This window comes from Panicum virgatum, chromosome 2K, assembly GCF_016808335.1.
Source record: "Panicum virgatum strain AP13 chromosome 2K, P.virgatum_v5, whole genome shotgun sequence".
Taxonomy (NCBI): Eukaryota; Viridiplantae; Streptophyta; class Magnoliopsida; order Poales; family Poaceae; genus Panicum; species Panicum virgatum.
The window spans coordinates 47,535,895-47,550,349 of NC_053137.1; the positions used below are offsets into that span (position 1 = coordinate 47,535,895).

The window sequence follows — 14,455 nt, forward strand, 5'->3', positions numbered from 1 at the left end:
TCTGCTAGTGCTTCTATTCCATCATCGAGCACTTTCATCGCCATGGTGTGACTCTGTGCATTACTATCCCCCATGTTAACAAATTGAAGAGCTCTAAGCATAAGCGATGAATGTCTGTAGGTCTGAGCTAAAAGAGCTGGATTATCTCTGCGGTACTGACTTAAATCTGCTGGCAATATATGACGTGCATGCTTTGTCCATCTCTGCATTATCATGTTATCTGGTAGTTCATGAACACCAGTACTGATCATAACCTGCAACAAATAATTCCCAGCTTAACAAATTTTTACTACAGCATTGACCAGGTAAGAACTACGAACTGTGTAACTAAAAGATGGAGTAGACAGCTACGAACTCACCCTTAGAATGTGGCTGCAAGGCAACCCAAAATTATCAAATAAACCGCACTCGCATGAAAATTTTGTCCCACTGTCCAGCAATTGAACTGCGTACCGACCCTTACTCCACCTTTGTACTCGAGTGAGATCATAATGCTCAGCAACGTACGCCTACCCTGGTACAACCTCCATAGCCCTATAGAACTCAGATTGCTCTTTCAGCTAAAAAAAAAGCGCAAAAACCTTAAGAGTGTAAACCTTGTATGTACTACTAGTGGCCCTCCAGTTGCAAGTTTCTTCAAATTCTGCATAAACATAAAAGTCAAAATAGATAATTGCAGTTGGTACTTCAAACGAACTGCAGAATAAGCAAGGTTTGTGCCCTCACACTCACCAACTTATTTCATCTTTCCTCATAATTCTCATCTTCATCTCTTATGTACTGCATTTTCAGGTACTGCTGCATAAACTGGCAGAGTGTGCATGCAGGTGATAGAATGTTCTTCAACATGTAGTTTGCGCTTTCGCTTCTCTGAGTGCTAGTCATCCTTGCACAGAAGACACCCTTGAAATAGCTTTTCACCCATTTGTGCCTAGTGTCGTATATCTGTGCCAAAAACGCATTGTTCTGCAGGCCATACTCTTTCAGCAGAGCGTCCCATGCACTTTCAAATTCCTCAATTGTCAGCATCTCATTCAACATCATGTGGAATTTATCTCTGAATTCCTTGATTCCTGTATACTTTTGCCCCAAACACTCTTTGACTCTCTTTAAAACATGCCATTTGCACCAACGGTGTACCGTGCCCAGCCATTCCTCAGCAATTGCCACTTCCATTGTGCGGCATTGATCTGAAAAATGATCGTCCGTATTTTGGGGTCAGCTCTAATACAGAAGAATTAAGTAAAACATCGAGAATACACCAGTTAAACCGGGGCATAATACACAGTTACCTGTTAATATTGTCTTCGGTTCTTTACCACCCATCAACAATGCAAACTCCCTGAAAACCCACTTGAAGCTTTCAATTTTCTCATTGGTCATAAGCACACCAGCAAAAAGCACTGTCTGAAAATGATTATTTACTCCTACAAATAACCCAAATGGCATGTCATAGAGGTTTGTCTTGAATGTTGTATCAAAACTGACCACATCACCAAAATGCTCATACTGCATCCTGCTACGACTATTAGTCCACATTAAAGTTTTAATTCTGCCTTCATCATTTGTATCCACACTGTACAGAAATCCAAGGTCATTTTTACGAAGATCACGTATCAAATCCAAAGTTTTTTTTAATATCATCCTCTGCCTGCTCACGGTTAATCTTCTGACAAACACTTTTCAAACACCTTTTCATTGCAGGCACATTTTGCATCGACCCAAAAAATTTCCAAGGATAGTATATAGCTTTGTTATACCTATGTTGTTCTCCCTCAACATACGGATCAAATCTTTTGTGTATTTGTCTAGATGATGATGTGAAGGCCAGTGCTTCTTCTCACCACAGGTTTCAGATAATGGATGATTATGCTCGGAAATATGCTCTCCCACAATCCAACCATCATTTGATGTCCGATACAGACGCAACATTGCTTTACAGTTTGTTTTTGACGAGCTTGTCTTCACATTTGGGTCTGCATTCCCCTGGAAACAAACACAGAAGATCATCAGTAAATAGGTACCCTCATCGGCATAATCTTCCACCCCCCCTCCACCAACACCTAGTTGAGTTAATCTTCTACAAAAGTGAGTAACACAAAAAAATGTGGGATTACTTACACGGCAACTACAATAAAACTCCTGGCCCAACTGATATCTTTTTGTTCTGTTCTGATCATTTTTGCACTTCTTCTCGGACCACCTCTTCTTCCCCCAACGTATTCCGAACCCACACTCCCATGAGTACAGGTTGTAGTACTCATAACCTTCATCACAATTATCAAACTCAGTGCCAACTGTTGGGTTGATCACGTACCCATTCCGACGGTCTGCAAATTTCATGAGAGCTTGCTGCAGAGCACTTTGCTTCCCTGGGACAGGATCCCTGTACTCTGCTCCTTCAAATTTGGTATTCCTGTGCAAAGGATAAAAGACAATTTTACAGTCATTTCAAATGCTTCAAAAAAAACCTAAAAACAAGTGAAAGAGATTTTCCCTCGTACCGTTTCTTCCATGGCACTTGCTTACTTCGCATAGCTGGAACAATTGTCGACGACACCGTGTTGTTATCATCAGTTGTATCATTTGCTATGCAGCAAACAGCTAAATGATTTCCTTCAGGAATAATGTTCAAGTCAAATGTATGCGTACCAGACCTGCTGCCCAACCATGTGTACAAAATGTGAAGATAGTTACCAACTTTGACCTTTTCATACTAAGTATGTACTGAGTCCAACTTTTGAACTAGAATCTTTTTTACCGGTGTTCTGCAGGGGTGTCAACATCCAAGTCAATAGCATCAGATACATGCATCCTGTAATTACAAGAACACAAAAGGATCTAGTATCAGTAAACAGTCCTTACATCAAAGGCGGTCTCACTATGTAGCAACCAGTATTAACCCAAGAATCTAGAACCCTTGCCTTTCATTTGTGCCAGTATCATTTGGAGCGACAAAACCGCTCCCAAGCCCCACGCAGACTGATGCAAGAGAAGCAATGCTGTTTATCTGATTAGGAGGACTACTTATGTGCCCCAGATAACTACAATCATAACCACCATCAGCATGTTTAAACTGCAGCTTCCTCAGTACATATGTGTCATTGTCTGCTCTACAGCGTCCTTGGGGAAACCTAGTGCTGAATTGTCAAGGACAAAGTTTCGTTTATAGCCTGTAACCTGAATAACTAGCAATCTATGTAGTTGACAATGAGTCTGAAAGTACCTTGCACTGTCCTTGGTACTGGAACCACAGTCATGGCTCCCAAATGCAACCTCAAATCTGTACAGGATGACTATAAGAGGCAAACCAGTGGTATAAAACTTATATTCTACACTTAGAACTAAATTATTACATATATAATAACCAGGATGAATATAAGAGGCCAACCAGTGGTATAAATATGTGTTTCTTCACGTCATTGAGATTCGAAATAAATTACCGACCAATACAGATTTCTTACATGCGAATTAATCACCGTTCCAGAGACTAGAATTCATTACAGGGGGAGGGGGGCCGAGGTAGGTTCACCTTATTTTTTCGTCTGTTTGCGCAGCATTAGTTTTGTTTTGCTGAAGTTCGCTGACCCCACTACCCACTTCGGTCGTTGGTACACTGAAAGTTGCACGGACTACTCAGTGCACACACGAAACAGAATTCCATAACTCCACAACATTGCGAATAAAATAAAAAATGTCATGCTCCGCTGCGACAGTTAGAGGTCCATACCTTGCACACGGGATGTTCAAATCGAACACCCCTAAATGTCCCGTGCTGCAGCTAGCTGTTGCACATGATTCGACCCTAGCATCGAACCAAATATCCTGAAATTTCATCTCATCGCTGCGGGTTCTGACCGCGTGGATGGATTCAGGGAGATAGAATCAGAAATGACGAGATTATGCAGCAGAAATAACACAAGTACCCAAAGCAGTACTACCAACAAATGACTCCAAATTAGACTGATTCTTTCGTACAGAAACGTCACCTGGCATTTAACGGCATGGTCGAAGTGCTCGCCCCGCTCCAGACGGTCGGCAGCACCAATATGCTCTTCTGCTCAAACCGGGAAGTCGCATCGACCTCTCCAGGTGGTACCGACGAACCACGCCTCCCCATCGATCCCCTTCCTTGCTGTGAATCTGGCACACCTTTCTGATCCATCTTTTTGATCCTCTCCATACCAGCACAGAACTGTCTGCCTCCTTTCTGCAACGGATGGCATTCACCTTCCGTAGCCCCCCTAAGCAGTACCGATGGTACCGAGAACACTTTTGGGTCGAGCGTGGAGGTATTCGGGGGGGGGGGGGGGGGGGTTGTTAAACAGATGAAGGCCTGATGTGTTTTTGAATTTTGAATCCACGCACCGGGATAATATTAATTTATCGGACCGCCGGGGGAACATAAATCGTTTTCATTGGGGGGACGTCTTATCGTATATCATACGTATATGTATTATTCATCCTGTACGCGCCTGGCCTGTGTCAGTACGAACTGCACCGCCCCTGCCTCTACAACACATCTCGAGGTCCATATGGACGGTAAGGATGGATCTAAACATCCGAATTCTTAGAACAAATTTGATATTTTAAAATAGATATGTTTAAAATTTTATGCTAATATTTTTTTATATTATAAAGCATATTATTACACATAAGAATAAAATTTTGTATAGATTTTTTTATGTATTATTTGCTCCCTACAATTAAAAAGGTGAAAAAAGATTTGAATCCGTATCTGATCCGTATTCGAATTTTTATATCTATTATTTGAGAATATATATGATAAATTTGAGGTTTAGTTTTTATGAATCTTTACAAGATCAATGTTAAATACAAGGCTATGAATTTATATAGTAAATTTTATATCTTATTTGTCCATAATCGAAGAAAAATGACAAAAAATCTGACATTCGAATAAACATCCGAATCCATTCTGAATGGACGGTACAGATAACCCGTCTCCTGGTACTCTGGTCCTATAGATCTTCGTCCGATTGGCATCGAGAACACGACTGAAACGGATGAGACTCCTCTGCAGCTGGCACTAGTCACTGACATTGACAGAGGGACCAAACCACTCGCACTCGCACCCAAAACTCCACCGATCTCGCTCGTACGCCGGGCAAAATGGCAGAGGATCCATCCAACCAACGGCCGGTGGGCCAGGCGAGCAGCACCACCAGACCTGCGCCGGACGGAACGAAACCGGCTGCGGCTCACCGTCTCACCGAAACCGAACCCCACGCGGCGTCGCCCCGCCCGCCCTAATAAAAAAAATTGACAGTACAGGTAGGACCCAACCAACACAAGAGACGCCCGGCGCCCCGGCCCACAGCAGGGAGAGCATCGCGATTCACACCAGCGCGAGAAGGGGGGCACAGGAAGAGGAGACGCCGCCGCCGCAGCCGCCGAACCACCCCGAGCCGAGTCCCGCTCCCCCGCCCGCCGCCGCCGCCCGCATGGCACCGAAGCGCCCGGCCTCGCCCGCCGCGCCGCCGTCGGGTTCCGCGTCCGAGGCCTCCGACGCGGAGGCGGACGCGCCCCTGCACCACCCGTCCTCCCCGTCGCCGTCCAAGACGCCGCCGCCGCCCAACCCTAACCCTAAGTCGCCCGCCGCCGCGCCCGCCTTGGTGGCGGAGGACTCCGCCGCGGCCGGATCCGACTCCGGGGCCGCCTACGACTCCGACGCCGGCCACCGCCCCGCGCTCCGGAAGGCGGGCGCCGTGGCGTCGCCGTCGCCGTCGCGCAAGCCCAGGAGCCCCAGGCCGCGCTCGCCCTCGCGCTCCCGCTCCCGCTCCCGCTCCCCGGACGCCGCCTCCGAGTCCGACGGTGCGGCCTCCGACGCCGAACCCGCCGCCGGCGACGGCGCCGACTCCGCCGACGACGGCAACGCCTCGCCGCTCCCGCCCCCGCGCGGGTCCCGCGGGGAGGCCGCCGCCATCAAGCCCCTCAGCTCGCGCCCCATGGACCCGCCGCGCCGCCCCACGGTCCCCTCCTTCACGGAGCCGCGCCCCAAGCGCCCCCGCAGCGTCGCCGTCCCGTCCTCCGAGGAGCAGCTCAAGAGGCCGTCGAGGCTCTGGAGCCTCGCCGACGAGCTCGTCATCCTGCGCGGCCTGGCGGCGTACCGGGCCAGGCGTGGCGTTCTCCCCGGCTCCATGCATGACATTGCTAAGCTCCAAGGCCAAATCCAGAGCGAGCTTAGCGTTCAGGTGTCCCCCACGCAGGTCAGTGACAAGGTACGGCGTCTCAAGCAGAAGTACAACCTATTTGCATCCCGTGCCAAGAACGGGCGGGACCCAGACTTTCCCACCTCGCATGACCGCAGTGTCTTTGAGCTTGGCAAGAGGGTTTGGGGGCCAACTACTAGTGCTGCTGGAGGAAATGCTGCTGGTGATGGATATGAGATTGTTGGTGTTGGTGGTGGTGGTGGTGAGAGTGAAGAGGAACGTGAGATTGGAGAGTGCGATGAGGATGTGGAGAGTGAAGGGGATGAACGTGCCCGCAAGAACAGGAGGTTGAAGCCAATCGCTATGGCAAATGGAAACGCAACTGGGTTTGGGGCTGTGAATAACAATAGCAGGGGGGGATTTGATTTTGAGAAGGGGAAGGATGCATATCCATACCTTTGGGAAACCGTTGAGGATCTGTCGAAGGAGCACCCGAATGGGGTGGCATTCAAGAAGGCCTTTGAGTTGATTGAAGGCCCCAAAGCTCGTGGGATGGAGGAAAAGCTGCGGAAGTTCAGGTTGACAGAGATCAGACACCAGCTGCGTAGGATGGAACTGATGAAGGAGACAGTGAAGATGGTGCTTGATGCGCTTGAGGGTTGACTAAGGAGTTATGGGTGATCTTTTGGTGGGTGAGTAGTGCAATGTTAAAAGGAGCAATCAGTGTCTTATTTTGTTTCTAGATAGAGCTTCTGTGGCTGAATTACTTAACTTTTGTGGTCAAGGTGCACTTGGCAAATTGAGAATCTAGGTGTAGAGCAAGGAGTTATGGTGTTCTTATTGTTCTTGGTGGATCATTGTATTTTGTGTCGCTTAGGTGCTAACTTACGGTTATATGGTATACAACAATTTCTATATTTACCTAAGTTTGGTACTTCGGTTTTGATGCGTCTTCTTTGTGAATGTTTTTTCTACCTTGCTTCCCTTTATCGTGATCTTTGACCATCATGCTTTGTGTTTAGGCTTCAGTGTCATGATTCAGGACCTATTGGATTTAGGTTGGTTTTCATATTGGGAATGTTTGGATCTTGCTATCTCTTGGAGAAAGTCCAACAAACTGTTTTATTGCAATAGGAGGATTAATTTTAGATGGTTTTGTGGTGAGTATAAAACCAGATTGAAGCTTCAAATTTGATGAACTTGTGTTCTTGGACAGAATAGTTTCTTTTTTATGAAGAAAGCATGTAAATCCTTTACCAAAAACCATCCTGATTAGGATAACTCAGTGTAGTCTGGAATTGCATCTTAGTTTTATAGATTTTTATTTCTATATATCTGTGTGCCTATGCGCCTCAGACCCTCAGTAAATGGGACTGGATTATACAGAGGTCCATGGCGATTGGTTATGACTAATGTGTTTTTGTTAGCTTATTTCTTCCTGCATCTTGTTTTTATAGTTGCGAGAATCAGGCTATATTTGGTTTCCTATTGCTTTCAAGCTCAAATTTCCTTTCATATTCTTGTGATCATGATGTGAGTCATTATCATCGTACACCTTGAGCGGGCTCTTATTCTTCAGTTCAACGTCACTGTTGATTTTGGTCCATACGTGTAAAGTTTGCTGACGCATATTCTACCAAATAAGCATCTTTTATGGTGGCAAACAAGTCGATGAAAATCTGAAACTTGACCAACTCCTGGCCTTTCTTGATGTGGGTTGCGGAGTGCTGTCACGCTGAGGATTGTAATTGTGTTTCGTACATCTTCTGATTTTAGGCCGGCCGAAAATAGAGTTAAAGCACAGCGGATCTTGGTGTCGATCAACGCGTCCCTCTGAACAGGACGCCGTACTGACCATGACTACCTATGGGTGTTTGGATTTGTTTTTTTTTTGAAGAAAAGTGTTAGAATTTTGATGCGATATTTACGATGTGAAATGTGATTGTCCGCTATGAGGTCTTATGAGTTCCAAAAAAAAAAAACAGTAGTAAGCATGGCACTGTGGCAGCTTCACGGGATCGGCTGTTCATTCCCACGATTTCAAGCGAAACCACAGAAACAATATGGCACGAGGAGCAGAGGGCGGGGGGGGCGCGGCCTGGCCCTGACGAAGACACACACAGCCGCACTTGCACGCTCAGACAAGGCCCAAGGAGAAGCAGCCATACCAAGTCAACCGCTGAGAAGAGAACTAAAAAAAGACAAGCAGATTCCTGCACCACCCAAGGCCTTCCCTCGCAGGATAATTCACGGGGATGCTGAGAAGAGAACTCAAAAAAGACAAGCAGATTCCTGGGATGGTCGGTTTCTCCATCCAATGCGCCCCATCTGCGGGTGCCACAGATAGCTCGCAGATGGACGCAGCGTGGTGACTGGTGTGATGTGGTTCGAACTTGAATCAGATAATTCAAGCTCCAAATTTCAACGTTTACAGGAAGCTAACCCTGTAGCTTTCTGACAGTATAATCAATAAAAGCAGAAAAGGCAAGAGATCCGACGGCCCTCAAATCGTGCATTTCTATTTCTGAACGAGAACAGAAGAAACAGTTTTATCATACAATGGAGAGGGATGCACAGGAGCAATGCATCACGACACAATAGAGGCTAAAATGAAGTATGAACAACAGCCCCACACCATTCAACCGGCACAATATCAGTGCTCTTGAATTAAATCAATCAACGACTAACAGTATGCTTCGTCTCAACATGAGGACCGGACATTCCCTGAGAACATATGAAGATTTCAGGTCAGAAATTTGAATCTACAGGGGATCAAGTCAGGGATTCATGTAAGGCTCCCTGCAGTATCAACATAGACAGGTCCAGACATCACGGATCAGTAGACTCTGCGTTACCACTTCGCAGTGAACTATCGCTTGTAGCACCACCACGATGGTCACCACCTTCACCCCAATAAGACGCCATAAGCTCGTCTAATTGCAGCATAGCAGATAATAGTCTTCGCAGCAATGGTGAAGTCGTTGAACAGATCATATCTTGCAATGAACTTCGAAACAGAAGCCGCTTCCATCTGAAGGCATGCAAGGGGTCCACAGCCCGCGGATTTGCAGAAGGGTGCTTCTTTTTGACATGCTTGCAGAGCTCTCTGTATGTGCCCATGTATGAACAGCCATCTTGCATGCAGCTTCTCCTCTTGTGATTCAGCTTCTTCCGAGCAGGCTCAACTAATGTGTATTCCTTAACATCACCACGGCAAAGAGGACATGCAAGCTCTATTGCGTCTGGATCCTTAGAGCTTTCTTTTCTGCATGACTCTACAAGCTGATCAAGACAATTTGAGAGCTCGAAGTTGGAGGCACAGACATATGGACGGCAGCCATTGTCATGAGACGAACAGAGTAGAAGAACAGCATTGTGTGGGAACTCCATGCATACTGGACAGGTTGCTTCTGCCCATGCACATTTCTCTGTTGTTGTAATGGCTGGCGACCCTCTTGAAGATGCAATGACTGCTGAGTTTCTGATTATGTGATGATTTGGGCTGACGAGATGAACTTCTCTTGTTCCTCATGTACTTGGTCATTCTGAAAACTGTAAGATGTCATGAAGCCTATCGAAAGAAAATTCACATTGTCTATACTACAACAAAAAACCGAATGAACCTGGCTGACAGTATGATTGTAAGAACATGGAGTCAAGGACATTTTTTTCTTAATTGTTCTGACCTCTTCATAAATGGATTAGAGACCTACCCCTTGGTCGACAATCGAGAAGCATAGCTCAATAATAAATCAAACAGAGACTTTTTACATTTAGTTTTTTATCCGGATTATTATTCTATACAAGCATGGAATAGAAGTTGAACATTGGTACTACCTCGTTCACAAATAATATGTTTTAATTAAATTACAGAACAATTCAAACACTTACAAGTTAGAAAAAAGTCGAACAGAATGTTTTGATCACAAACTCAATGGATACTGTTACTGCTAAATTTTGAACCTCTTGATTTGGTTCAGTACAAGTTCCAGTAGGATAATATCAGATGTACTCCTATTTGACATGTGCACACCAGAGATACATAATGGTTTTCACCGCAGATATTGCCAAAGGTAATCTTTGATTTTCCTAATCCTAGCAAACCCAGAAAAATGTACAACTTGGATATTTATTGTTGCTATTAGATAAGAAATGACATTTCGAACAGAGCAAATTTAATGCACGGAGTAGTTCCATTTCCATCACATCCTTACCACATGAGTGAATGTGCCTAATGTGGGACCTCTACTGAAATGTCCTGTCTCTTGTAGGAATGCAGAGACTAACTCAAAATGATATGAACGTTAAAATAACTTCAGCATGATTGCAGAAACATGGATTTTACATGAAGCCTAAATAGATATATGTATCACTCATCACTTCATCAGCAGTGACACATAAGAGAACAATCAAGGCGCTGAAGTCCCAGCACACAGGCATATGGGTACATGTAAAATATTCTATCTGAAATTCTAAAAAGTATCTTTACACTAACAAAGCATGGTGTACAATGTTATCAGAACAGGAAACCAAGCAAGGCGTAGACATTAATACATTATGATTATCGTAGCAGCAAGATTGATCATTCTACTGGACGTCTACTCAAATTTAAGAATGTATACATAACAAGTTCAAAATCGTATGAAAAATCCAGAGAAGCTTCTTCAGCATTATTAAGTGACATATATTTTACTATAAAGTCTACATTAATATCAGCACCAGCAGGCCAGCAGTAACACCGAACAAGAAAAATAAAGAGCCCACTCCTGTGATGTCTAAAGATAACCACATATATTCTTTAAAACACAACATCTAGAATTCCTCACATTATCGATAACGATCTAAAACACTATTACTACAGGAAACATCTCGGCAGCAAATCTTGGCACGCTATTGGAATTGGGGGGAAAGCCCTCTTCCAAAGCCCTAAGCTTGAGAAATTACAACACGCAGTCGTATCCAAGAAACGCCAAACGCAGTCATTCTTCGAGCCGAATCGATCGGTTCGTCGGCGTCAAGAACAAGGGCCGGCCACCAGATCACCTAATTCAATCGCCAAATGGAAGCAGCATCGTGCACAACGGCCAAAGAACCTCAAGAAAGCAAACACCTTTTGTAGGTATAAACGAAGAGCAGGCGGAGCAAAGATTGCAAGAAGACGCAAGAACCCGAGTTAAAGCTACAGAGATTTGAAAAGGGAATCGCGCGGGTACCTTGCTGCTTCCAAGAGGCAAGCCCTGGCGGCTGCTCGGCGGCGGCGACGACGACCGGGAGGGAAGGAGGGAAGGATGGGCGCTGCGGTGGCGGCGGCGGCGGCGGCCCTGGGAGGCCTCGAATCCGAGCGAGCCTGCTCGGTGCTCGGGGCCGTGCCGCGGGGGTTGCGTTTTGAGAGAAGCCGTCGCCTGTCAAGTCGCCGGCTATGGCGTGGCGTGGGCAGGGTTTAATTTACTAACCGGACTTGCCAAACCGCCAGGGTCCGGTACCGATATACCGGTCAGTACCGGTCGAATTCAAATTTGAATTCAAAAAACTCAGTTCAACCGGTTCGTACCGGTATACCGGCCGGTTTGACCGGTTTACCGGCCGGTTTGATCGGTTTGAATTCAAATCCAAATTCAAAAACGCATGTGTAGCCGGTTTGGAACGGTATACCGGGCGGTTTGACCGGTTTACCAAGTGGGTCTTAATGGGCCGTCTCATTTTTTTCCCTTTTATTTTTTGGTTTAACTTTAAATGCCTGAAAAGTATGTTAAACGAACGAATTTTTGAGAAAATTTGACACCATTAGATTCGTCACACCTTAAAGTATTTTTAGGAATTTTTTTTAGAATTTTTTCATTTTTTTGAATTCAAATTTTGAATTTGGGCCGGTTTGGTACCGGCCCAAACCGGAACCGGACCGGTTTGACCGGTAACTGGTCAAACCGGACCGGTTCCCACCGGTTTTGTAAACCCTGGGCGTGGGTGGGTGGGTGGCAGGGTTTAATTTACCGACCGGACCGGCCAAACCGCCGGGGTCCGGGACCGGTATACCGGTCCGGTTTGGCCGAAAACCGGTCGGTACCGGTCGAATTCAAATTTGAATTCAAAAAACTCAGTTCAACCGGTTCGTACCGGTATACGGGCCGGTTAGACCGGTTTACCGGCTGGTTTGACCGGTTTGAATTCAAATCCAAATTCAAAATCGCATGTGTAACCGGTTTGTAACGGTATACCGGCCAGTTTGACCGGTTTACCGACCGGTTAACCAAGTGGGCCTTAATGGGCCGTCTCATTTTTTCCTTTTCTTTTTTAGTTTAACTTTAAATGCCCGAAAAGTATGTTAAATGAACGAATTTTTGAGAAAATTTGACACCATTACATTCGTCGCACCTTGAAGTATTTTTAGGAACTTTTTAGAACTTTTTTCATTTTTTTGAATTCAAATTTGAATTTTGAATTTGGGCCGGTTTGGTACCGGCCCAAACCGGAACCGGACCGGTTTGACTAGTAACTTGTCAAACCGGACCGGTTCCCACCGGTTTTTTGTAAACCCTGGGCGTGGGTGGGTGGGTGGGTGGCAGGGTTTAATTTACCAACCGGACCGACCAAACCGCCGGGGTCCGGTACCGGTATACCGGTCCGGTTTGGCCGGAAACCGGTCGGTACCGGTCGAATTCAAATTTGAATTCAAAAAACTCAGTTCAACCGGTTCGTACCGGTATACTAGCCGATTAGACCGGTTTGACCGGTTTGAATTCAAATCCAAATTCAAAATCGCATGTGTAACCGGTTTGGAACAGTATACCGGCCGGTTTGACTGGTTTACCGACCGGTTTGACCGGTTTACCAAGTGGGCCTTAATGGGCTGTCTCATTTTTTTCCGTTTCTTTTTTGCTTTAACTTTAAATGCCCGAAAAGTATGTTAAACGAACAAATTTTTGAGAAAATTTGACACCATTAGATTCGTCGCACCTTGAAGTATTTTTAGGAATTTTTTTTCATTTTTTTGAATTCAAATTTGAATTTTGAATTTGGGCCGGTTTGGTACCGGCCCAAACCGGAACTGGATCGGACCGGTCTGGTCAAACCGGACTGGTCTGGTCAAACCGGACTGGTTCCCACCGGTTTTGTAAACCCTGGGCGTGGGTGGGTGGGTGGCAGGGTTTAATTTACCGACCGGACCGGCCAAACCGCCGGGGTCCTGTACCGGTATACCGGTCCGGTTTGGCCGAAAACCGGTCGGTATCGGTCGAATTTAAATTTGAATTCAAAAAACTCAGTTCAACCGGTTCGTACCGGTATACTGGCCGGTTAGACCGGTTTACCAACCGGTTTGACCGGTTTGAATTCAAATCCAAATTCAAAATCGCATGTGTAACCGGTTTGGAACGGCATACCGGTCGGTTCGACCGGTTTACCGACCGGTTTGACCGGTTTACCAAGTGGGTCTTAATGAGCCGTCTCATTTTTTTCTTTTTTTTTTTGGTTTAACTTTAAATGCCCAAAAAATATGTTAAACGAACGAATTTTTGAGAAAATTTGACACCATTAGATTTGTCCCACCTTGAAATATTTTAGAAATTTTTTAGGAATTTTTTATTTTTTTAATTCAAATTTGAGACCTGGCGGTGGCCGCAGCGACCTGGGCGGGCCGGTGGGCCGCAGAAAACCTAGCGGCTAGCGCGGCCCAAGGCCTAGTTCTCCGAGTGAATCTGCCCGCCCAATCCATTTTCTACAGCTGCGATTGGCCCTGCGCGGGAGGCCACACTTTTTTTCGTGAAAGAAAAGTGGGCGCCGCAGCGTTGTCTTCTCAGATCACGCTTCGAATATACACTAATGGTCACTGCATGTGGGCCCCTTGCACGTGGACACTTGTGTTGTCATGCGCTAGGTGGTAGAAAATAATTGTGCCAGTTGACCCAGCCCGTTTCAAAGTGAGCAGCTCACATGAAAACCGCCCAGTGCTGATTTCAAAGCTGGGTTAGGATGGCCCCGATGACAGGTTGGAACTGAGCCTCGGCCCAACGAAATTGGAATAATCTAAATTGGTTCACTATAGTACTGTGTAATCTTAAAAAAATTACTGGGAGAAATATCGGTTACATCCGGGGATGAAGTGTTTCTTTTGTCATGGAGTCGATCAAAGATTTACTCAAATTAAAGTCCTGTTTGGTAGAATTTATTTTTCTTCTAGCTTCTTCAGAGCGGATTCTATGAAACTATACCAAACGGTTTTAAACACAACTGGATTCCGGTAGGGAGCTAAAAAATCACTTCTCCATTTAAACTACGAGATGGGAGCT

The 14,455-nt window shown here is 45.7% G+C and overlaps 2 protein-coding genes and 1 pseudogene across 2 annotated transcripts; 1 reads left to right on the plus strand and 2 right to left on the minus strand.

Moving 5' to 3' along the window:
* Positions 1-749: 749 nt before the first annotated feature.
* Positions 750-4,300, minus strand: LOC120695376. The gene is made up of 10 exons (XM_039978645.1): positions 3,990-4,300; positions 3,731-3,853; positions 3,533-3,616; positions 3,227-3,283; positions 2,925-3,140; positions 2,762-2,815; positions 2,505-2,657; positions 2,122-2,416; positions 1,293-1,986; positions 750-1,190 (listed from the first exon to the last, which is right to left on the minus strand). The coding sequence occupies exons 1-9, from the start codon at positions 4,181-4,183 to the stop codon at positions 1,696-1,698; spliced, it is 1,467 nt and encodes a 488-aa protein (XP_039834579.1). The 5' UTR covers positions 4,184-4,300; the 3' UTR covers positions 750-1,190; positions 1,293-1,695.
* Positions 4,301-5,311: 1,011 nt separating this feature from the next.
* On the plus strand, positions 5,312-7,116 carry LOC120680769 (STOREKEEPER protein-like). The gene has a single exon (XM_039962297.1). It carries the CDS (start codon positions 5,463-5,465, stop codon positions 6,831-6,833), a length of 1,371 nt encoding a protein of 456 aa, XP_039818231.1. The 5' UTR covers positions 5,312-5,462; the 3' UTR covers positions 6,834-7,116.
* Positions 7,117-8,807: 1,691 nt separating this feature from the next.
* On the minus strand, positions 8,808-11,375 carry LOC120680777 (annotated as a pseudogene).
* Positions 11,376-14,455: the final 3,080 nt, after the last annotated feature.

Coding starts and splice junctions, on each gene's coding strand:
- LOC120695376 (XM_039978645.1), bottom strand. CDS start 4,183: ATGGAGAGGATCAAAAAGATGGATCAGAAAGGTGTGCCAGATTCACAG. Junction 3,854..3,989: donor ACCATGCCGTTAAATGCCAG/GTGACGTTTCTG, acceptor CCACGCGGTCAG/AACCCGCAGCGATGAGATGA. Junction 3,617..3,730: donor TTGAACATCCCGTGTGCAAG/GTATGGACCTCT, acceptor TGCAACTTTCAG/TGTACCAACGACCGAAGTGG.
- LOC120680769 (XM_039962297.1), top strand. CDS start 5,463: ATGGCACCGAAGCGCCCGGCCTCGCCCGCCGCGCCGCCGTCGGGTTCC.